The sequence below is a fragment of the Hermetia illucens genome, chromosome 4, assembly GCF_905115235.1.
Source record: "Hermetia illucens chromosome 4, iHerIll2.2.curated.20191125, whole genome shotgun sequence".
In the NCBI taxonomy this organism is placed as follows: Eukaryota; Metazoa; Arthropoda; class Insecta; order Diptera; family Stratiomyidae; genus Hermetia; species Hermetia illucens.
Window position 1 is genome coordinate 154,292,075 of NC_051852.1, and position 26,008 is coordinate 154,318,082.

Sequence of the window (26,008 nt, forward strand, 5' to 3'; positions counted from 1 at the left end):
CCATTTCTAGTCTCTCCACAAAGGAATGGAACTCCTGTCTAGTAAGGCCTGGTGCGTCTGTCTGTTAAACGCATTTTTCTCAGAGACGGTATAGCGATTGACACCAAATTGGTAAAAACGTGGCAATTCAAGGGGGGGAGGGCATGCAAAAAGGGTGTGTAATCTGGAAAAATCAAAAAGCTCCAACTATATGATGCCTACGTGCCTAGGTTTTTAGTAATTGGCTGCAAAGCCCCCTTAAGTTCACCCTAGAATCAGTAATGTAGAGCATGATCCTACCAAGTTTGGTGACAATCGCACTATTATTAACAAAGTTATAAAATGTCAAATTTGTCGTTTCTTTCCAAATTCAAGACTTTGAATGTCAAACCACCCGAAAATGGATATTCTCACATAATATATGCATATATTTTGTGCTAGATACTAACGGGACAAATGCACACTCAAATGTCTTTATAAAGGAAATGGACAAAACCTGTCATACCCGAAGCGTTCAGCTTCCGGTTTCCGGCTTGTCTAATCTTTTTGCGGTTCAGTAGCATTTTGAGCCGACACCATACCTATAATTGTTGTTAATTGAAGTAAATTTTCTAGTTCGTTATTATACATTTAGGCCTAATTGTTCCAATTGTCAAAACATCAGTACCTTCTTTTCATTGATGGAGATGGACATTTTAGACTAATACATCTCACTAGCGAAAAGAAAAAAGTAAATCTTAATTATTTCAAATAATCTCACTCTTCTGCCGATATTTCTGCGGAACCAACAAAAGTAGTTCCTTCTTCGGGTCTTTGGTCTACACCAGATCTCTGGTCTACACCAGGACTTTCATTCCCACCGGTATACCTGAAGGTCCTTTTGGAATTGACTCCGCTTCACCTTCATTTATAAATACAAGCCTAAATCGAGGGAATATATAGCTCCCCTGAATTACTGTTGCTGAGGGATAGCATGAAATTGAAGCTTCATTCCGAAATAAGAGAGCATGGCAGCGACCTACGCCTTAAGCTAGAAGCAAATCCCTTGGTACACTGACAAATTCGTGACAGCAGAGGGAATGACTGTAAACGTGATTGTTCCAAGGAAATCGTACTTCGAATCAATGGGTAAAGACACTCGTATGTTTCTAGCAGAAATACACGCTATAGACAAGCGTGCCTACTTTAGGGGCAGAATAATATAGTCCTAACCGACAGCTGACTATCGAATCGCTGAGGTTTAACCAAGTGAACTCTAGACCCATATAAGAATGCTTTAATCATCATCATCAACGACGCAACAACCGGTATCCGGTCTAGGCCTGCCTTATTAAGGAACTCCAGACATCCCGGTTTTGCGCCTAGGTCCACCAATTCCCAAAAGCTGGCTGGCGTCCTGGCCTACGCTATCGCTCCATCTTAGGCAGGGTCTGCCTCGTTTTCTTTTTCTAACATAGATATTGCCCTTATAGACTTTCCGGGCTGGATCATCCTCACCCATACGGATTAAGTGACCTGCCCACCGTAACCTATTGAACCGGATATTATCCACAACCGGACGGTCATGGTATCGGTCATAGATTTCGTCACTATGTAGGCTACGAAATTGTCCATCCTCATGTAGGGGGCCAAAAATTCTTCAAAGGATTCTTCTCTCGAGTTCGCAATTTTTCTTGCTGAGAACCCAAGTTTCCGAGGAATACATGAGGACTGGCAAGATCATTGTCTTGTACAGTAAGAGCTTTGACCCTATGGTGAGACGTTTCGAGCCGAACAGTTTTTTGTAAGCTGAAATAGGCTCTGTTGGCTGACAACAACCGTGCGTGGATTTCATCATCATAGCTGTTATTGGTTGTGATTTTCGACCCTAGATAGGAGAAATTGTCAACGGTCTCAAAGTTGCATTATCCTATCCTTATTCTTCCTGTTTGGCCAGTGCGGTTTGATGCTGTTGACCGGTTGGTTTTCGATGCTGACGTTGCCACCATTTACTTTTTCTTGCCTTCATTGATGTGCAGCCCAAGATCTCGTCCCAATTACCGCCTACTCGATCTGGATAAAGGCAGTTTATACGTCTCGGGTGGTTCTTCCCATGATGTCGATATCGTCAGCATAGGCCAGTAGTTGGGTGGACTTAAAGAGGGTCGTACCTCTTGCATTTACCTCAGCATCACGGATCACTTTCTCGAGGGCCAGGTTAAAGAGGACGCATGATAGGACATCCCCTTGTCGTAGACCGCTGTTGATGTCGGATGGTGTTGAGAGTGATCCTGCTGCTTTTATCTGGCCTCGCACATTTACGCCCTTTACGTCACTGACAGATAAACTACCACATGGGGAAGCTAGGTATAGGGAGTTCTTCTTTGGAAATTGTATTAGGCAAGTTATTAAGGAAGAGCGAAAACTCCATTGGTGGTTACACGATGTAATGGAGGTGCAGATGGCGCAGAACAGTGGAGAAACAGTTCAACCATCTCCGAAAATCCAATGGCGCATAGGTATGGTTGAAGTGGTATGCCCCATTTCAGTTATATGGTCTATTATAAATTCGAGACATAAATGTATGATGTATTATATTACGCCCAGAATTTATGCTGACATGTCTTCCCTTCTGCCAGGGAATGTTTTTCAGGGAGATCATTATTAGCGAAGCACGGAAATCAGAGCATAGTCTCTCACTTTTGTTTTTAGACGGTGCACCATTTTGAAGTCTCAGGCAAGAGTCGTATTCTTCTTCTTTTTCTATGGTGGCTTTTTGCCGCACCTCTCTTGGATAATTATTTGTTTTCGAACAGGGAAAAAAAGGAAGATTTAAGTTGCTGTTTCCCAAGTTTTCTAATTTGATCCTGTATTATTTATTTAGGCATTATTAAAAAAAGTCAAATATGCTCATAAAATTGAAAGCACTCAAGTATTCAACATCTTCTCTGGTAACCAGCCGCTACCATCAATTTACATAATATTTTACCATAAAATCTTTAATCACAAAATACTAATAATCCCTTTTATATCTTTTCTTCTTTTTTTTCGGTATAAAATTAAAGAAATGATGTCGATCGAATTACAAAATGGATTTGGCAGATCAAATCGATGATTATATCTGCAGTTTTGAGGGTATTGGTGACTTAACAATGGATACATTAGCAATGTTCATATTCGTTTGGGCCGTATTGGCCTTATTTTTATTATGGCTGTGCAAATTTTTATATAACAAATATGTGAAAAAAGATCAAAAAACTGCAACTGATGGTACGAAAACAACATTATCATCATCATCATCGACAGTGACTAGTGGTAGTAGTAGTTTGTTATCGTCTGGTGCTAATAAATTAGATTTAACTGGCGATAAATTAAGACGTTCCGAGCCAAGGGAATTGCATTCGAGTAAGGAAGTTAAGGTTAGTATCAAGAAATGTATCTATATTTAGTCTAGATTGTTTTAATACTATATTTAAGTCCATCTTTACATATAGTCGCTAATCATCATTCCAAAATTCAGTTTTCTTTCTTAAGTAAAATGTAAAGTAAGGGATATTTTTTTCCAAGGTAGAATCGGTATATTGTAGGTATTTAACAAATTAAAGAGGGATTTGGCATGATGGCAGGGTGCACCATCCTGCCTACACAGACTAGAAAATCCGCGGTGCCTTAGGTAATAAAATAAGGGATCAAGAAGTCGGCAATGACTAGTATTAGCAGGGCTGCACTAGTCCTTCCGTGAAATATGTGAATCCGTATCTTTCGACGGAGATAAGTATCCATAGTGCTGTTCCTGGTGGATTTGGTATTCTTGCCGCTCTAATGGTCTTCTTAGAACATATTGGTGGCTCTCTGTAACCGCCTGCAGCTTACACTCATCGTTAAATGCTACCGGTGTTCTCGATATGAAATTTCCTTTGTATGACCTACTCCTTAATTCCATTTCCAAAATGTATCTGAAGAGTCCTTAGAGTAGAAAAATGCTTCTCACAAGCCTATGCAATAATTCCGCGATCATTTCCAAGAGTCTTTTTACCATGGCAACTTTGCGTTTGTTCCGGACTTATCCTTTATTATAATATTATTGCCCATTCTGCTGATACTGCTCACTGTTTGGTGGCAGACCCATTCCCTCCTTGCGATATCTCGAAAAGAAAACATTTTGGTCCTTAATAAAGTCAGTACCACCCTCCTTTTTAAGGTTTTGTGTAAAACAAAACCTTATTAAAATCGGGTTACGGTCTGTCTTTTTTTTTAAGAGGTGGAAATCTTCAAAAGACTCTGGCCTGCGAATGTGGGATTTTTACCCACTAAAACCACCCCCAACTTCCCCCTATTCCGTGGAACCACCTTTAGGATTACATCACGGGACGGAATTGGCTTACTTTAGCTAGGTTTTCTTCCGCCTACCCGCGAGGTGCACAGCCGCGCCTTCCTCACTTCTTTTTCGTTTCGCAGTTTATCCAAGATTACTGCGATCATGGAATTGATCGCATCCCAGTCTTCCTGACAAGCGACCATTCTCCGGACAAAATTTTCCGGTGATAGCACTTCACCTAGAGTTTCCTCTTGGTATCTCCTGTCTTCCACGAAACTAGGACATTGGAAGAATACATGTGCTGGGTGCTCTGGGACCCCGTCGCAGCTTGGACCGTAAGCCAGGTGTCCAATTTAAACCTATACAGGTATTGATGGTATCCTCTATGACCGGTGAGAAATTGGGTGAGATTATAATTGATCTCCCCATACTTACTCTCCAGCCATTCCCCGATGGAAGAGATCAACCTGTAAGTCCAACGACTCTTTTCTGACTGGTCCCATCGCTGTCTCCATCTGCTTATGGATCTCTCCCTTTCGGCTTTTTCACCTGCGATAAGGGAGAGATGGACCTGATTTTATACATGTCCATCATCTCGGTTGCCAGGATGTCAAGCGGCATCATTCCCGAGATGACGAACGCTGCATCATCTTAGACGGCCCTGAAGGCAGAAAACACCCTTAAGGCTTCTGTAGACCGTAATCAGTTTATATGCATTGCCTAAAACATGCAGCACTTTTCCCCAAACTAGGACTAGAACTCACCACCCTGGTTATGAGCATTCTGCGAGTATGTCGCGGTCCTCCTACGTTCGGCATCATCCTTTCCAGAGCCAAACTCGTGGTGGACGCTTTTTCGCAAGTATGCTCTATGAGTCTTCCGTCTATCATCACCCCCAAGTATTTGATGGCCGACTTGGAAGTGATGATACGATTTCCGATTCAGGCATAATTTTTCTTGCGGCACTTAGTGATGAGGACCTTTTCTGTCTTTTCTTTGCGAGTGCCAATCCAGCACTCTCTAACCAAGCCTTCACAACACTGATTGCTTCGCTTGAGTAAAATTGAGATGCTTTGCGATCACAACCAGTGCTATATCATCGGCGTAACCCACCACCGTGGCCTCCTCCGGAACCGGAAGGTTAAGTATTATATATTATACATGATGTTCCACAGTAGTGGGCCCAGTACAGAGTCCTGTGGGACACCTGCGGAGACAATGTACTCCTTGGGTCCACCGTCGGTATTATACCAGAGCGTCCGCTCTTACAAGAAGCTATCGATGGGAACACCAATCGTCGCCAGAGACTTTCGTATAAGGTTCCAATTAGCCGAGTTGAATGCATTCTTCACATCCAGGGTCACCACCACACAATATTTGCTTCTGTGAATTGCATTTTCGGCCAAACCAGTAGCCATTTTGATAGCATCAATGGCTGGTCTGGCTTTACGGAACACATACTGCTTATCTGAAAGGCCCCCTTGGCTCTCAAGTTTGGGATCTTTTATAAATTACCCACTCCAAAATTTTCCCCATAGTGTCAAGAAGACATATGGAACTATAGGTGGACGGTTCGCTTGGAGGTTTGCCAGCCTTAGGCAGCAGTACCAGCTTCTGTGCTTCCATGATGCAGGAAGGATACCGTCGGACATGCACGTTTCGAACAGCTACGCGAACATATTCGGTCTCCATTTGACGGCAAGTTTGATAGCCTTATTCGGTACGCCGTCCACACCCAGGGCTTTTCTGTCGCTTGTTCGACTGCAGAGCTCCAGCAGCTCGTCCCTGGTGACTGGTGAAAACGGCGTCATTTTCAGGGGGCACCGGAAGGTATCTGCACGTCCCTCTTCATGGGGAAATATCCCCTGGATTATTTATTATTATTTTCAACAAGAGCAAAGGGCACGTGATCTGTGGTGATGATCGGCCTCTGAATCGTCCTGTCACGATTTTATAGGCACTACCGCACGGATTTATGCCCGCTTCCAAACAGAACTCCTTAAAACATTCCCTCTTCCTCCGCTGCATGGCGAGCTTGAGGTTCTTGCAGACTTCTCTATAGGCATCCTCATTTTGCCCTTGATCGATCCTACCTATTGCTCTCTGAGCCGTTCGTCTGGTTCTGTGGCAAATCGATCGAAGGCTGGCCAGTTCACTATTGCACCAATAATTGGGTTTTCTAGTAGAGAATGAGCACCTCCTAAGCATCTACGTGTCACATGCTTTAGAGATGCTTTGTGTGATATGGAGGGCTCTACCTGTGGACGTGCCTGCTTTGCTAGGCAGATCTAACCTCACCTCCATGAATCTTTGCTGATTCATCACTTTAGACCATCCATGTGTTCTTTTGGATTTTTTTGACCCATACTACATTGCATTTCGCCGCTCCACCAGTCGAATCTGTGATCCATACACCACCGTCAAGATTTCTGTACTGTTCACTAATGATAGTAATCTCCATCGCGGATTGGTAAGTGGTCTGCGCAAGCAAATCTTGTCCGACCCTGCAATGATTGAGGTTTATTTGTATTAACCTCATTTCTTCGCTGCAGTTAACGCCTTCCTAAATTCCGGGCATTTACCACTTCCGGCAATATGCCGGTTATCTCGTCTCTCCTTTCCTTCGCATAAAATGCACTTAGGATCTCTATTGCACTCTTTAGCAATATGTCCTTTCTCCCCACACCTTCGACATAGATAGGACCGATCGATAGTGCATGCCTTCGCGAAGTGTCTTCCTTTTTTTTTTCCGCTGGGGGAAGTCCATCATGGATAGGCATCTGGAATCAAGGACACGCACGCCGGACTCTTACCGACTAAAGCCCCCCCATACCCATACTTTCTCCACACTCTCTCCGCGGGACCGCCGTTTCGGTATTGCTTCGCGGGGCTGTTCAGTTCTTAGCTGTTCACTCTAAACGAGCTGCTACCACTTTGCGTGGGGTTAATTGCAGTAGCTTCCCTTCTATGTTTCTGCTGTACTTCTGCTGATTTTAGCTGCTGGTGGTTTCACCATTGCAACTACCGCGTCCCATGCTGTATTTGATTGCACCATGTACCTAATCAGATTTTCCACCGTTAAACGGATATTTAGCTCTGTTTCAAGATTTCGCCTTCTGCTTCTAAATCTGGGACAGGTGAAGAAAATGTGTTCTGCATCTCCAGCTGTACCTTCACACGTAGGCCAATCGAGCGATTCATCTAGACCGAACCTATAGGGGCAACTCCTGTATCCACCGTGTCCGGTTAAGAACTGAGTCAGATCGTAACTCGTCTCACCGTGGTTCCGCACAGTCCACATGCTTATGTCTGGGATAAGCCTGTGTGTCCACCGGCCATTCTTCGCCTGGTCCCATGCTGTTTGCCATAGAGCCAGTGGTCGCAAATGCTCACTTTGCTTGTTTAGGCTCGCTTCCTGATTTTCATACAGACGACGTGCCTCATCGGTTAGAATATCCACCGGGATCATCTCCGCAATCACGCATGCCGCCTCATAAGATGTTGTTCGGTAGGGGCAACATGTTCGGAGAGCGTTTAATCAATATGCAGCTTGAAACTGTCTGCGATTTTCTCCGATTTTTATCGCCGACGACCACACTGGTGTCGCATATAAAAGTACAGAGCTGACGACTCGCAGTAAGAGTAATCGTCGACTGTGCTTCGGGCCGCCTACGTTTGGAAGCATCATTGGCAGTGTTGAGCTGATAGTCGCCGCTTTCTGCCCAGTAAACTTTTAGTAACGTTTAAAGTTCACCTTGGAGTCGAATATTACTCCCAGGTATTTCAGCGATGACTGAGAGCTAACAACAAGCGCCCCGATGCAAATCTCAATAGTTTTCTGTCCCCGCCGCTTTCTAAATAGCACCAACTCCGTCTTGTGTTTGGCAAGCTCCAGCTCGTGGTCTTTAAGCCAAGACTTGATCGTCCATATAGTCACGTTCGCATATATCTGTACTTTCCATAGCAGAGGACCCAGAACAGACCTCTGCGGAACTCCTGTCGTTATTATATACATGTTCGACCCTTTGTCCGTATCAGCTTCCGCTGTGGCGCTTTGTTGGGAATTCGATCCATGCCGGGAGCTGCGGCATCACGGACCCTTTTCAACGCGTTCAAGATTTCGTCTGTGGTTACTGGAGGTATGTCTTCGGCGCTCACTGGTATCATTGGGAAGATTGTTTCCAGATGTTAGGGGAACAGTGCCGAAACTATCTCAAGCAAGCAAGCATTTTTCTCGGAGACGACTATAGCGATTGACACCAAATGTGGCGGAAATGTGAGAATTGTAAACGCTCACGCATACAGTGAGTTACATTCTTTGACGTCGAATTTAAGGGGGTCCCCATACATGCAAAATGGGGGTGTACTTTTTTCATCAAATATAGTCATGTGGGGTATCAAAAGAAAGCTCTCGGTTAGTGCTTTCCGAAGCTGGTCTTAGTTTTGACACTTATTGGAAAGATGAGGAGTGCGGGGGGTGGAAACTGATCATCTCTTAAACGGACCCATTCTCAGAAACTACCAAATTTGGTGAAAATCGCACTATTACTATCAAAGTTATGATAGGTCAAAGCTGTCGCTTCTGTGCAAATTCAAGACTTTGAGTGTCAATATTACTCGAAAGTGGATATTTTCACATAGTATATGCATATATTACGTGCTACGTACTAATGGGACAAGTGCCTATTATTATTCATTCAGATGCTACTAATAGGGTAAAGCAATATTTGGAGTATCTATCTCAATTTATTGCAAAATTCAATGGAAAATCAGATGCCTAAAATAACCCCGTGCTTGCTAGGTATCTATTACACAATATCTATCCATTGTATCTATGCTCCAACGATTTCCACACTCATATTCGTCTTCGTGATTATTTCTTACCTAATATGTACCTTGGTAAATTGATAGCCACCCACCACAAGCAATTCCATCTTTAATGAATCTTGAGCGAAAATATCCCTCAGACTATGTTACTAAATATTGATAATTGGAATATTACGCCGTAAAAACGACCTCCATCTGAATCGAAAATAGATATATTCATGTAGGCCGTCAGTAGCAAAACGTAACTCTAAACAAGAAGCATTCGACACACGGTAGGAGTTCAGTCCTTTTCCTACGTGGATGAGGTGTTGTAAAGGAGCAACACTATGGAATTCTCAAAAGGGCTCAATTCACCTACGTAATTCCAGCTGATGAGAATCGGAGCCTTCGAGGATTCTTCTAATGAATTTCAGATCGTCCATCAAAAGTCGAACGTTCTGCTGCCAACTAGTACTTTAGATTAAATCGATTTCTTTTTTTCATCTGTTATTAATCAATTTCATCCTCGCTTAGATAGCACCTTTAATCAACTCTTAATAATAATTGATTTGTAGAGATTCCCCAAATCTGTTGTATTAGGTTTATATCGATACTGATACGAATAGCTATGTCATGCTTTAACAATGCATCCCTGCTCCAAGGCCATGGAACCTTGCCAGTTTCGATCCCATTACAAGAGAGCTCTAATCTGAATGGCTCTCATTATGGACAGCAAATTTTCTAGGCAACAGATGGGTGGAATTGATGGTATTACTCGCAATTCAAAACAAAATGAGTGAAAGTTTGCGTTCGTGGTTATAGCGTGCAAAATTTATAAACTGTGAACTTCGTCAAAATTATTTAGATGATTAAGTTTCCCAAGTAGAATTTTTTGAGAGTAGGGTAGGTGAATGCAATCACCCACAGAGTGTTGAACTATCGCAACAGTATGCTGTCGGACTACCAACTAAACACCTCCTTGTCATCAGAGAACTAGCCTGGAAACGTTTGACACATTACTTCATCCTAGCCCTCCCGCTCTCCCGGCTTTGGGAGCCTTCCAGTCAGGAAATCACTTTCACCAACGGGAAGGGAGTTGTTAGTTTAGGGAACCCCTTGCCATCCGGCTCATCCGCCGGTCGAGTTCAATCTTCTTCACAATAAAAAGAGCCCGAACGCAATGCACAACACGACTCCAGTTGCCAGCGCTCTTCAACATCTCTCTGACAATGTTGTCTGGAGAGAGCTCCCCTGTGTCTGTATAAAACTGCTGACGAAAGCTGTCCGACCTATCACAAGAGAAAAAGGTGTGTTTAGCGTCGTCCCCCACTCCATTGCAAAACACACAATCAGCAAAACGCGCCTTCCCAATCCTGTGCAGGTAAGACTGAAAACCTCCATGCCTGCTTAGATGTTGGATAAGGAAGTAATCAATCTCACCGTACATTCGGTTCAGCCATGTGTCTAAATTGTCGGTGAGCCGCGCAGTCCATCTGCCCTTTGGCTCATTTTGTCAAGAGAGTTGCCACTCGATAAGGGTGCGTTGACGTTCTTTACGGACAACCACCTCTCTTAAATGTTCACCCTTACGGCGGTAGATAGCTTTACGCTCCTTGGCAAGGAGGGCAACGGGGATCGCTCCCGCGATCACCACCACCGTTGGTTCGGAGGCAGTACGATAAGCAGACGCCAATCGCAAAGCTCCTCGTCCCTGCACTTGAGCGAGGCGTTTACGATGCACCTCCTTGTCAAGGGCATCAGCCCATACCTCCGCACCATAGAGAAGAACGGACTGACCGACCGACATTCGCCATTAGCCGACTCAAGGCCGCGATTCCCCCTGCATTCCTGTCCGCTGCTGCTTTCATTTGCTCGAAGAAGTTCATCTTGGAATGGAGCATTAAACCAAAGTATTTAACCACAGGTTTAGACTCTATAGTTAACTCGCCGATCGATATAGGACGCAGATGACCACTTCGGTTTTTTCCAGCGCAAGGCTGAAATCATGAGCAGTCATCCATCTGCTTACCCATCGCATCAATATGCCAAGTCTGCTTTGCGCCTGTTCAACAGAGCGTCCGGCAACAAGTGCTGCAACGTCGTGTGCATAACCGACCAAGCGCGACTTTTCGGGCATATTGAGTCTCAGCAGACTATCATAGGAAGCGTTCCAGAGGTCTGGCCCTAGGAATGATCCCTGTGCTACTCCCGACGTGATGTCCATCCTCCTTTGGTCCTCTAGCGTCTCATAGAGAAGAGAGCGGTCTTTCAGGTAATCCCTCAATATCCGCAAGAGATAGGTTGGCACGTGAAATGAGTTTTCTAATGTGCCTAGCATATCTGTCCATCTTACGGAATTGAAGGCATTTCTGACATCAAGCGTTATGAGGAGCACTTACCGTCGAGATGGGTGGCTGTGTGCCTCGACTCGATAATAGCATCTACTGTGGATCTCGCTGTTTTGAACCCGAACTGCGATGGGGATAAGTCCCCGGCAGCGCGGATCGTTTCAGCGAGTCTGCTCTTGGTGAGCTTCTCGAGTACTTTCCCAGCCGTGTCAAGCATACACAGCAGTCGATATGCAGACGCACTGATCAGCACGAGTCTGGGCACCTTCTAACGACAAGCAAAAATTCCCTCCTTCAAGCAAGACTTGAGCGCCTCAAGCAGCAATTTTGGGCCGTTGGCGGAACACCAGTTTGTAAACTTTCACCGGGATGCCATCAGGACCTGGCGCCTTCTCGTTTTTCATAGTGAGAACCGCTTCTTCGAGCTCCTCGACGCTTTCCGCGCTATTGACATCAACCCGTACAGGATGTCTGGGGAACAATGCCCGTAGAATGCGGTCGATCTGCTCGGTACTTACTATGCAGGGCCTCCGCAGAGCCCTGATGACAAGCTTATAGCCAAGTCCCCACAGGTTCTCATTCACCGCCTTAACAAGGTTCTGCCAGCCGCGAACCTTGCTTTTATTTATAGCGCTGCGGAGTTTCCTTTTTGCTGATCTATACGGAGCCTTTATGGCGCATGCCTCGTCGCTGGCGTGCAAACGTTGTGCCAAATGGCCGAGCTTATGACACTCCTTCCGTAGGTCGGGAATTTCTGCCGTCCACTAGTACATAGAAAGCTTGTCGCACCTGAAGCCTTCTCCAGCGCGGCCCTGCCTGTTCCAAGATCTTCGGCGAACTTCCCGATATTCACCCTCGCGTCATTCCACCACGTCGAACGCGATATACTGGTAATCACCTGCCTAGGACTGACCACCCGTCCACCGATGATGCCAGAGATTCCGACGCAAAAATGATGTCAGGAATGCTTCCTTCACAGCCTGAGCGCCGAAGCGTTGGCATGGATCCGGTGTTTAAAACTGCGAGCCCGGTTTTTGCGCCATTTCCAGAATCCGTTTCCCTCTGGAGTCTGACTGAGGCATGCCCAATTCATTAAAACTGCCGCCTATCAGGATTCGTCCCTCCGTGCTTGAAACGGCATCCTCCAGAGCATCAAGCCGACACCGAAAGTTCGGCATCATCTCGTTCGACGTCAAGTAAACGCTAAAAAATGTGATCCCTAACACCGGATCCAGACGAACCCGCTCCCTCGACCTTCGAAAAGAACATGAAGTCGAACGTCGTCCCGAACCCAGATGGCAGCAGTGCCTGATAAGTCGAGATGCCATGAGGACGGGTCTTTGCTTCGGTATTGCTCGCTAATTAGCACTTGATCAGCATTTACTTCCGCAACGAACTGTACTAGCGACTGATGAACGGTTGCACTCTTATGCATGTTAACTTGTAAAATGCGGATCATGCCGTTCGCACCCTAGTCATTTCCAATTCCGCCCTGAAGATTGGACACCGTCCCGAGCCCATAGTGTGTGCGGCGTTCTCACCGGACGCGCCACGATCCCTGCAGAGAACGCAACTCTCGCTTTCATTGCAGGTCTTTGGTCGATGACCCACTTGGCCGCATCTCCGGCATGCTGTCCGCCTGTCCGGTCCCTTGTAACCTGCTGACGTATGTCCTATAGTCCAGACACCTGTAGCACTTGGTGAGGATTATCTGCATTCGCACCCTGCATATTACCCATTCAATTTTGATTCTTCTGCTAGTAAGGAGTTTCCCCGCATATTGATCGGGGACTTCCACCACGGGGAGTTTTTGGCCTGAAGCGTTTACAGAGGTGATACCTACCCGGGCATTGGTTACCTCTGGACATCGCGTTATCGCTGGTTATCCACTTCGACCTTTTCTGTGAGGCAGTCAAGATGCCGGAATTCTAGAGAGCACATGGGCTCTAGACTGGAAACAGGAGCCTTCTCCCCCAATAACCCCTTGGCCGCTTCACAGAACATAGTGTTGTTAGTCGTCTTTGGGCCCAGTTCGACCGCTACTCCTTGTTTTCCGTGTGAAGACACCTCTGCCCCGCTACCTTCGAGTTTCATCCTATGTCGGATTTCACTAAGGACTTCCGCGAATGTCTTGCCTTCCGTCGACTTAATGAGCAGAGCCGACGGTCTAGTCCTTCTTCGTTTCCTCGTTTTTTCTGCTCGCGGCTTTTGGTTGGTAGCTTCCTTGTCTTGGGACAAACGTGTCTCTGGCGGCGTGGTCAGTTGTTTTCTTTTTTCCTTCTTCGCTTTATTGTTTTGGGCCCTGGAAACTACTTCGATAAAGTCTCCTTCAGGCACCTCATCCTCTTTCCGTTCTTCAGTTTGCTTTGCAGTGGGTTATCTGCGGTCCATTTGACGCAAGCGGCGTTCTCAGCGGGGAGTGCGGCTGTTTCTGCCCTACAATCGACTTCCGCTGCTCTCGACGTTGGCCTATAGAAGGAGATGCGGTCTAATAGTTTCTCCAATTCCATCAGCCCGGTTTTGACGCCTTTGCTAACGATCCTCTAGAGGAACGATGCGAACCGCATACGCTTCCCCACTGCTGCACATTTCCTGATGAGCCTTTCCTCTTCGGCTCTAGCTAGTACAGTCGACTGCACTTGCACTCGAATTGTGTCCGAACCCATTTGTTCAGCAATAGCGATTCTGACTGAGCTTTCTTTCGGAACAGGGGCCCTACAAGGTATTGGAGTTGTCATCTCCGCACGGTCATTCTTGCCACTTGATAAGGCTTCCTCTTTATTTGGGCGCCCGGGAGTCACATCGTGTATGTCAGGCCTCGCTGCCTCTTTCGCTGATCGCTGTGGCGAACGACGCATTTTTGTGCTGCACCCAAACGCACGCAGCTCTTGCTCCTTTCCTGTTGTTTGGTCGATTTTTTTTTTATTAGTTTATGTATATTCTCCATGGAAAATTAACCAGGGCATCGTGTGCAAGGGAGCGGGCCGCAGTAGTCAGGAACGGGTGCACCCTCGGGAACACAGCCCCTACCCCAGTTCCCTGAGGTCTGACCTACGCTTGGCTGATCCCAGAATTCACGGACGAATCAGCACTCGCTCGGAGAAACGCGGTCTACTAACACGGGGTCAATGCAGTCCGCAGTTGTTTAAGTGGGCCGGTTAGGAATGGGTTCCCAGAGTAGTACTCACAGTTTTAGCACTAACCTCCTCTTTCCTGGTGTTCTTCTGATGAATGACAAAATTGTAGGGATCGGCTTGTTCGTCAAGGAGTATTTTGGCATTTCCTACTTTGTGTGCTCCCTCCGTTGTTTCCATGATGTCGCCAATTAATCAACGATCGTAATAATGATGCCACCGGCATGTAGCCGATTGCGATGCGGATTTCTGGTCACCTAAGGGTAGTTTCGCTAGTCTCCCATTAAACAGTAGAGTAGTAGTATGATATAATAATTTGTATAGAATTCGCCCCAGCTGAGGATGATGCTGAACATGGAGTCCTTGGTTCGCTCAATGACTCTGAATGTCACTAGAAGGCGACTCCGTAGTCATCCCATCCTCTGGGTCACTGTTGAAAAGTGGGATTTCACCCTCCCTGGGCAAAACTTGTGTCAGTCTTCGTTAATTTTTCGTTACTCCTTTTATCATATAGATTACGTCCATGGAACAGACTCTATTCGCAACAGGCTTGAATATTGAAATATACATACATATATAGAGCATGAATCCACTAAACTCATCATCCTTTTAACACATTTCTAACTTTTTCATTTCAGGATCTCTCAAGTAAGCCTTTAGGTGCTAAGGGCGGTATACGTTCTTCTCTTGGTAAATCTGGTGGAAGTGGTTATGTACCACCAACACCCCCAATACGAAAACGGCTGACCCGCAAGAGTCCTGGACCGGAGTTGAGAAAGTCACGTAGCATTGTGCCTCCATCAAATGTTGTTGGACCTGAAACTGTAAGTAAACGAGTCTTGAAACTTAATTAAAAGTGGCCTCTTATAAACAGAAAGGTATTGCCCAGAGGGTATTGATTAGTTCCTATGTAAAGTTCGGTAAATTGATAACGATTCCTTTAGTAAAACGTAAAAAGATACAAATTAAAAAGTTGATCGATTTAAGGGGCTTGATTTTGAATATTTTATTGTGGAATATGAAAAAAGTCCCTATTTGTTCTAGCTATAACGTAGTTCTAATGGATCCTTTTTTTCAGACCTCTGTCACCTGGACTAGCCAAGTATTCCGTTGGCTATACAGCGATCTGGTCATCATTAATGAGTTGCTAAATGTGTGGGTGCAAACACTCAATGAATACACGAAAAAATGTGCCGAAGATGTAAGTAAATCTAATTTATAGAATAATCGATATCTACCCCTTTATCGTACCTAGCTAAAATGTCGCAGACTTTGAGTCCATTGATTTACAAGCAGAGGACGTTTGAGGGCTGGAATGTGTATAGGTACTACGGCTCCAATCTGAGCAATAAAGATAAGGGAACATATGGGCATATTTCACTTGGCTATAAATCATAAGCATAATGGGAGCGATACACACAATGTATATTCCAAAATTCAAAAGCTTCGCAATGGTATCCATCCCTGACTAATATGAACTGGAATTCCTACAAACAATATCACAAACTACTCCAATTATCAAGGAAAATGCTTCGTTCGTTTCTGAGATAAAATGTGTTTTCTATAGGTTGAAATCACGTACAACCATGAAACTTTATAGAACCCTTTGAAAACGTACATATATTTCTAAAATGGCAGACGAATGAAGAAGTGAAGTGAAATGCTAGTGCCGAATACAAATAACCATTTAGAAGACGGTAAAGTTTACTGATTGTGCTTATCGTGAAAAGAGAGCTTCAAACTTTAGAATTTTGCAGCAGATTTGAAGAGAACAATGCATATTGTCTTCCGGTCGCTGAGTTTGCCTGGGTATAACATAGCAGTATGAACGACAGACAGATGAATATATCTTTTCAAATTCTTCCCAACGCAGAAAACATCCATGCACGTAGTATGACAGTGTTATGAATGGCCGAATGGCTAAACTGAGATACCCCTGTTTCACTCGTTCTATGCCATTTGTATATCAAGCAATTTTGACAATTGGAGTTGCTGATAGACCTGCAAAGAGGGCTTTCCAAAATATAGTTTACTTGACTTCATAAAAGTGAAAATGTACAGAACTACGTGAACGGATTTGACGGGACAATCGGTATTTAAACATATGCTCGATAGCGCGGTCAGACTTTCCTTATAGGAACAATTCAAAATCCTGTTTTGCGTTCTCACTATAGGCAGACCTAAGCTGTCATTAAAGCTGTCTATCTACAAATTTGCCCATCTGGTTCTCTGAACGTATTTTCAGAACATAAAAATGCATCTAGAGCCTATATAGCAGAAGATTCCCTTATTGAATGCTGACACTAGATTTTATTAATGATCCTAAAGGAAGTAGAAACCAAGCGAACCCTAGTAGATCACCACCAACAATCCCTGCAATACCTCTGTAAAACTATACCGATTCCTTAGTAAACCACTTGTACAAACTGGACGGACTTCCCAACAATTTCCAAAAAAGGACCTTTTGTCTCTGATTTGTTTTCGCTCTACAGCGAACACATTTTTACTTTTCATTTAACAAACAATCAATTCGCCCAACTAGTCATGATATCTCAGCTGATGAATCTTGCCATCTTCTGTCTTGATCCTGATTGCAACTTGTCTTGCAACTGCATTCAAAATGCGGTTAACTCTTTGGATCGGAATCGTCAGTCGAAGTATCCAATGTCATTGCCGTCCACACAGTTGCCCTTAATTCCAGCAATAGCATAATAAGAATAGCAAACACAATGAGATATCAATTAACTTTTGTGGGATTTAAGGATTCATGTGCTTAAGGAAGTAGTAAATTGAAATATTAGAAATCTTACTATCATTCAGACTTATTTGTGTGGAATTGAAAAATTGAGCATTTGGGGTAAAGAGAAGCAGTAAAAGTGACTAACAGCTGGAGAGAATCTAAGTGAGCTTATAAACTGAAGGGTTTCCTCAGATCGAGGATCTAAATGACAATTATCTTTCTATGGATTTTTTATGGTTTTCAAAGCGAAAAGAAAGTTGCTGCTTAACCAAATGCTTCTTGATAAACTGTAAATCAGAAGTAGAATTTCGGACGCACTAAAATTGGTTATACATTTCTCTTGCTATAGGAAGTAACATGAACTATGTAGCAGTCTAGTCGCTCGCTAGCCATTAGATTAAGGAATGTTAGTCGAGCCAAGCAGGGCTTTTGATGTTCAAGTCTCCCTGAAAACGACAGTTCAGAGTTTGGTCGCGCTACAATATTTAGAAAAACAAAAAGATAAGATTCAAGGAGGATCAGAAAAGTCAACAGATTGATTCGGGCGTTAGATCGTTACGATACACTTCTATAGATTTGAAGAGTTGGGCATTTATGTGAACTGTCGACGACAAGCGTGATAGTTCCTTCCTCAAGTACACCAGGTTGACTTTGATTACAACGATAAGTGCAGAAAAAAGCCGGGCGATTTCGATAATTCACTGAAACTGCAGTTGACATACTTTTCCTTTCGCCTCCTTTGGACATATGTATATGTGGTTGCCAATTACCCCTTTATGGGGTATAACGCCACACCTAAGTGCCATCGTCGCGGTGATCTGAAATTTTCCTCAGTTCCCCCCACGATTTCCCGAGACGCTGCATTCCTCCTGTACTGTTCTGTGTCAAGTGCCCTTGGGACGACCCATCTGCCAGCCGTCTTTGGAGAATGAATTAAACTGCATGCGTAGCCAGTAGTACAATTAATGCCCCTCCTTAATGTGTGACCTATCCACTGCCACTTCCGCCTTCCAATCACAGTGCGTACGAGTGCCAGGCCTTCGTACCGACCAAGTTCTTCGTTTGAGAGAGTGTCAGGCCAGCGTACTCCGATAATACGATGCAAACAGATATTTATGAAGGCTTGGAGCTTTCAAATAGCAGTCGGTTTCATTTTCCATGTGCTATTTTCATATAGGAACACAGAAAGGACACCAGCGCAGAACAGTCTCAACTTCTTGGGTAGCGAAAACGGATCAAGTGTTGTTAATTCATCGAGCAATATCCAGTTGTGACATCGAAGCCAGCAGAAACCAGGCTTCCTAGATATATAAATTGATCAAAGCTTTCGATGCTCTGCCCATAAATACAGGTACAGAGAGTGCATTGACTCGTCGGATTGAGAACCTTAGTTTTGTCGGTGTTTATCTTCAGTGCAACTTTACTTGCCTCTCTTTCCAAAATTCCTTTGGACAAAGTCCATGACCCGGGGAGGCAGCCAACAGATATCATCAGTGTAGTCGAAGTGTTTCGGAACAGATGTCATTGTCCATTGAACTCTTCCACGTCCTCTGAACAAGGCAGCATGAAGAACATCACCGATAACACGCAGAAATAATATCAGTAAAAAAATACAACCTTGGCGGATTCCACTTTCGACCTCAAAATCCTCCATGATTTTACCTCGGTGAGCAGGTGATATTTTGCGCCATTGTATTCAATGGCGTGGTCAATGCAGGCGGATCCGGAGCGAGACCCATCTTTAATGCATTCCAGGACTATCTTCTTTTTCTTCAGCCTTTATCCCGTTCACAAGTGGGGTCGGCTCGTCGTGATCGGCTTCGCCATTTGGCTCTATCGAATACCTGATCTGGGTGCAATCTCGAGGTTTTCAAATCCCCATTTAGCGTATCAAGCCACCGTTGTTTAGGTCTGGCTTTTGGCCGTTTACCATCGACTTCGATGTTCAGACCAATACTGACGAGTGAATTCTCGTTAGCGCGAATTACGTGACCATACCATCGAAGACACCTGCCTCGAAATTTTCCTACAGTCGCAGATATTGCAGATATCCTCATTTCGGATGTGATCAAGGCGTGTTACGCCACTAATCCAACATAACATCTTCGTGTCCATTACCGCGAGGCGTCGTTCATTGTCTTTTATAGTCGGCCAACACTATAACTATAGAGGGCGACTAGGCACACGATATTGCGGTAAATTTTAAATTTGAGACGTTCATTGATACGTCGATCACAAAGAACACCAGTTGTGGAACGCCACTTCAACCAGGTTGCGTTAATGCTTGAAGCAATTTCATAACGCAGTTCTTCATTGGCTGATATCTTTGAAAAGAGATATTTAAATCGTTCAGTTCTGGGCAAGTCCCTGCTTGTTTCATAGTGATCGGTCTACAAAAATTCTGATTTATTCAGATTCATTCAATTTTTAGACCAGTTGCTCGAGACTTAAGTATTTAACATTACTTATATTTATTATAATATTTAAGATAACATTTATTATTAAATTAGTTATACATGTTATTTGACCTAATCTTAGTCGGCGGACTCAACTTCCGTTTTCCTATTTTTAATTCAAAAGACTTCAGTATTTATTCATATAATCGAACTTAATATTACAAATGAGAGACATTTACGAAAAACATAATAATTGCAATAGATTAATTTTTTGTGTGTGTCTACTACGTTTTTGACAACAACTCATGGCACACTTTTTTGCGATCTTCCACTCCCGTGGCGGGCTACGCAAAGTGGATAGATCCGCGCCATCTATTCGCTCGCACTCGCAACATTCGAAATAAATTTCGAATGCTGCGAATCCTGCCGCGCCACAAGACCATTTTTGCTACTTCCACATACCAAAATATGCTATCGACTCTTGAAAAGCATGGTATAAAGCCAGCCGTCGAAAATGACGTAACGGAACAAATCTCCGATGAAATGCGTTATGGACTCATAAAATCTAAGAAAAATTAGAAGAGGATTATAAAAGCACCTCAGCATCTCAACCTTGGGATTCCTCACGGGAGGCTCCTGTGAAGACCCATAAGCTGAGTAGTTCCCCAAGAAATCTCATTTGAAAACTAAAATGCTTGGTGCCAACGAATTCTGTAAGGCAAGGACTGATTCCTTGTTTCATCTCAGCAGGGAATGCAGATGGTTTTAAATACGCCCTATGTCTCTAAATATTTTCAGAACATACAAACAAGCGAATAGGGTCTAAAAACCAGACGCTGGACGGAAAAGGATAAAAATACACTGGGGAGTGCTAGAATGTATTCCCTCTTGGATTAACTACACCATCAGCAAGCTCGTGTTGGAGCATTCGGAGATAAAGAACGTTTAGATAGACCACGGGACCATTGTTACTTACTATATGGGAGACAATCGGGATTCAGAGTATGGTCCTCCAATAGCCAGGCCCTTATCAGTCACACTTGTAAACAAAATCTGTGCCTCCCAAGGATGAACAAATTAATTCTTCCAGTTAGCCAATAAGTTTCCTACTTTTCCTGATAATGAACTAAGCAAACTTCAACACCTTACGAACAATGGAAAGAAGCTTCTGGCATGAAAGGAAAGTTGGTGGGCCTCATATGTTATCGAAATGTAACCTTCTGATAATCAACCCTAAAATGCAATATAACAATTTGAGCCGATTTTTTTTGTTTTTGAATAATTATTTTAAATTAAAGTCCGTACTTACCAGAAACTTCGAAAATCCTGCAGTACCACTATAAAACTACGCCGATTTCTTTCACCTTACCAAACCGGCATTATAAACAGAACGGACTCCTTAACAACCCATTTTAACTTTTCCACCCTTCACAGAAATTCTCCTTTTTTCCACAACACCCTCAACAAAGCGATTGATTCGATTAACTAGTCATGATGTAACTAGTTATAAAGTAGGTAGGTACGTATCAGTGGCCGCTTCGACGAGCCCAATTAGCGCTGTGGTGCGCCATTTTGATGCCATAAACTCCTTAGACTATGACTGCTGTGGTAAAAGTGAGGGATTTGAGTCCAGGCGGCTCAGATATTAGAGCCCGAAAGTAGGAAAGCAGCGTTCGCACCCTAAGCTAGAATTTTTTTTTTAAGTCATCATGGAAGTTCCTGAGGACTTCCTCCTCTTCTCCGCAGCATCAGCAATGCGAATTGTAGATTATACCGAGTCTGGCGGTATGGTCCCTTATCGGCCAGTGAGCCGTATAGACCGACGTAAGCTTGTATGGATTTCCACGCGTTTTGGACAAGAGCTCTCGCAATCGGATTTTGTTGCTAATCTTTCGCCATCTGAAGTCCATGACTGCTAAGCAGTACGACAAGATTCCACCTTTCGCAGTCGCTAGCGGAGCACAGACTGTGCCAACCGAAGACTGTCAAGAACAGAGCGCTGCCTGACAATTTCGTCGCAAGAAAAAGAAGGCGACCTTAAGTGTGCCGCCTGCAATATTGAGTGCTCTGCCCTATCAACCGGTGGATGTCATCGTAGAGTAACAAGACCTCAATAGCCGCTTGGCTGTCGGTTCAGAATGACTATGTTAGGCTCGGAATTCAAATCATGCCTCAGTCATCGGCAGGTTTGCAGTATCGCCAGTACTTCCGATTGACTGTTGAATCTTGGGAGACCGAACACTTCGAATCTTCTTCTTTTTCTTCAGCCTTTTTTCCCTTCGGGGTCGGCTCGTCGTGATCGGTTCCGCCATTTGGCTCTATCGAATGCCTGACCTGGTTGCAATCCTGAGGCTTTTAAATCCCCATCTAGCGTATCAAGCCACCGTTGTTTCGGCTGCCTGCCCTTTCGTCGTTTACCATTGACTTCGATGGTCAGACCAATCTTGGCAAGTGAATTCTCGTTAGCACGAATTACATGACCATACCATCGAAGACGCCTCTCTCACAATTTTTCCACGATCGGTGCAAGCCCATAAAGATCACGGATATCCTCATTTCGGATGTGATCAAAACATGTCACGCCACTAGCCCGACACAACATCTTCGTCTCCATTACCGCAAGACGCCGTTCATTGTCTTTTATAGTCGGCCAATACTCAGAACCATAGAGAACGACAGGACGGACGACATTGCGGTAAATTTTAGATTTGAAACGTTCGTTGATACGTCGATCACAAAGAACACCAGTTGCGGAACGCCACTTCATCCAGGTTGCGTTAATGCGTAAAGCAATTTCATAACGCAATTCTCCATTGGCTGATAGCGTTGATCCGAGGTATTTAAGTTGGTCAGTTCTGGGCAGATCATTGTCACTGACAGTGATTATGCCTGTTTCATGGGGATCGGTCGTCCAAAACTCCGTTTTATTCAGATTCAATCTGGGACTGTGTTGCATGAGGCGATCATTCCATTTTTGAACAAGTTGCTCCAGATCATTTTTACTTTTAGATGCTAGGAAAACATCATCTGCATAAAGCAGTGTATAGGGCGCTGGAGGTGGGATGTCCCGTGTGACGGTGTCCATAACAAGAACAAAGAGGAGTGGTGAGAGGGCGCTTCCTTGATGTACACCAACAGAGACACGAAGCGGTTTTGATACACGCGCCATACTTCGAACTTTACTTTTCGGATCGTGGTAGAACAATTGAACCCAGCGCACGAGTTCTTCTGGCACGAAGTGTTGTCGTAAAGCATACCAGATGAGTTCGTATGGTACACGGTCAAACGCTTTCTCTAGATCCAGAAAGGCAATGTAAAGAGGGCGATGCTTCTCGCGGTGTTTCTCCATGAGTAACCGTGCAGCGTGTATTGCGTCCGTAGTTCCACAATTTTTGACAAATCCCGCTTGATTCACGGTTATTTCAACGATTTCGCAAATATGGTTGTCAAGAATGCGTTGAAAAATCTTCATAGTATGGGAAAGTAATCGGATCGGACGGTAATTTGACCATTCTGCTGGGCAACCTTTCTTTTTTTGATTGGAATTGTGATGGTTCTAACTTCCTGAATAACCTGATTTGAGAATTAACTGAGCCACAGTGTTGGGCCCCAGCTCCTTGCTTTCCATAGCTCAAATGTGATACAGATCTCTCTCGTCATCCCGAGTGTCCAGTTTATTGTAATGGACCGCTCGGGTGACAGCGATCGCTTTCTTTGCTTCCCGGTTGGCATTCTTATAAATTTGCCAATTAGCGAGCATTTTGATAGAGGCGTTCCTTTAACGGACCTTCATTTCAAAGCCAAGTATCTCGGTTGATGTACCGCTTACCTTCCTTGGCGACCCCTAGGGTTGCAGAGACCGCTTTGTGGATCGTGTCTTCCATTTGGTTCCATGATTCTTACACATTCGTAATGGTTGGTAATCGCGTAAGTGAGATCATTTCTTCCTTCTTCTCTCGAAATCCTCACCATTTAACGTGCCGCGGGCCAGTGCGTTCCTCACGCTGTTTTATTGGTGGCTTAATTCGCTGGATTCAATCAACGGCCGATGTTGATTGCGATGGTCTCGTAGGGAATAGTTTTGCAATCAGTGACAGTTTTAAAATGTCGACGTTTTATGAGAGTATATTCGATTTGCCTTTTACTGTTCCCACTAGAAAATGTAGGAAGATGAGACAATCGGTTGATGAAGCATGTATTCATAAGTACAGGGTCATGGGAGTCCGCAAAATTGATTATGCGCTCGCCATCCTCATCGCGCGCTCCAAACGTCTTTGCCCCATGGCACCTGTTACCGTCTGCCGTTTCACTCACATGACCAATAAGGTTGCCGGTAATGATGAGATATTGGTCAGCGGGCACGTTACCGGTCTTTTCATCGAGAAGTTGGCAGAAGGCATCTTCTTCGGAATTAGGTCGACCTATCTGTGGTGCGTACATGGTGAAGAAGTGAATAGTGCGATCAGCTGATATAATGGTGAGCTTCATCAGCCGATCATCAAATTGTTCGAATTCTTTAATGGCATCACGGAACCCCTCTGAGATGGTAATGTCAACACCGTATTGAGTGTGTGGGCTACCAAAATAGAGAACTTTATAACCATTTTTACCGCGTTCGCGTTCAATGTCACAGCTTTTGGCACCAGACCATCGGGTTTCTTGCAGAACGCAGATATCAATCCGCCTTTTCCGAAGGGCTGTTTTGTTCGGACTAACTTACTTACGTCCTGAAGCCGTCCATGTGTCAAGAATCCTTGCCCATTTTTCGACAGGGCCGGGCCCGTCCTGCCGCGTCGACTAAGGTGGACGCCCTAGCATTTTTTCCGAGGCTTCCTACTCGTCCATAAATCTAATGACTTTTTGAACATGTTTCAACGTCCAAGGATTCATCGCTCAGTGGATTATAATCAAACCCTACAAAAGACGCCAATACAGGCGTCTATGAACGAAAAGTGTCCTGTGTTTGCGAATCTCCAAAAAGATCTATGTCCTATGATTTGTGTCAAAAGTCAAGTTGTTGACAGTAAAGAAAACAAATCGAGAAAGTCCTCTTCAGAGCCCGTTCTTACGAAGACACGAGGCATTTCAAATGTCTTCTAGCATCCGAGGATACCCTTCCCAGAAATACCAATGGAGTCATGTAACTGCACGAAGTATGGGGAACCTGCACCTTGCCCCAACAAAGCCAAGCAACAACCTGAAACTGTCATTACAAAACGCAGCCAAATGTCCAAAATGTTCCAGCATTCTCGTATTCCATGTCCCATCGATACTCACTCGCTTAAACCTCAAATTGGTAAAGATGAGGCCTCCACGTGCAAGTGTGAAAAGCCACACATTCTGGATGATGATGGTTGAGGGGCGTCGGTTTTCATGCGCCATTTTGGGGATTGACATGTGCACTGTGCTTACCGTATTTTTCGAGGATGGCTGCCACCCAATCCTCAAAGATCGCTGTCGCTTCCTCTAGAGGGGATGTCGTTAGGGTGCGGCACAAGTCCGCTTCGAATTCTAGCAGCTGATGTTCATGTACCAGGGACTTAATATATGCATATATATTACGTGCTAGATACTAATGGGACAAATGTCCACGCAAGTGTTTTCTTATAAGAAATACACAAAACCTTTCATACCTGAAGCTTCTAGCTTCCGGTTCCCCGACATACTTGTTATAGTCTTTTTTGTATATAATTTGCTCGTAAATTTGGTTCCCACGAGTATAAGGGGTTGGAAGGTCCACAGTGCCATGGCCTCATGTAGCACGGTAAGATAAAACTTACTCACTAAGGCGACCAAGTTTCAGTAAGGCTCTGTTTGAATGGAGTAAGTTACCCCTGACTGCGAGCTATCCAATGCACACGGTTCTTATGACACCCTGGATTGGGGGAGATGTTTTTCGACTCCTCGGCCTTGATCCGCAGCGCTTTGTGAATAGTATGGTCCCCTCGTATAGAGTGTGGCTATTACTACCCACTAACGGCCTTAGTAGATGAGAGACTTGACTCCTGAAGAACCACTTACCACCCTCTCTCAGCTACATATCACCCTCAGATAGAGACAAGCTGGCTTCCAGGGAGTTATATCCAGCACCAGTCTATCCTGCAGACCACTACTTGAAGGAAAGGTAACTTCACCACCTACAGAAAGCGCCCCGATGTTCTTTGGTCAACTATGCCTATGAGGGGTTATTGGAGTAGTCTCAACAGACAGAACCCCGAATATAGAACTGCGTTAACGTATGAAATAGATACTAGTACACTTCAGATGGATGTTCAGCAAGTTAGAGGAAGAGTTGAAGTATAATTCCA

General features: G+C 44.4%; 1 protein-coding gene across 9 annotated transcripts in view; it reads left to right on the plus strand.

Moving 5' to 3' along the window:
- LOC119653574 overlaps positions 1-26,008 on the plus strand; it is a 194,781-nt gene that overhangs the window by 85,116 nt on the left and 83,657 nt on the right. For all 9 annotated transcript variants that reach the window (XR_005249723.1, XM_038058308.1, XM_038058307.1 and 6 more), the window contains exons 2-4: positions 3,024-3,377; positions 15,203-15,388; positions 15,643-15,765. Coding sequence is in view for 8 of the 9 variants with exons in the window: in XM_038058308.1 (XP_037914236.1) it covers positions 3,048-3,377; positions 15,203-15,388; positions 15,643-15,765 (639 nt within the window). In the remaining variant the exon portion in view is untranslated. The remainder of the gene's footprint in view (positions 1-3,023; positions 3,378-15,202; positions 15,389-15,642; positions 15,766-26,008) is intronic.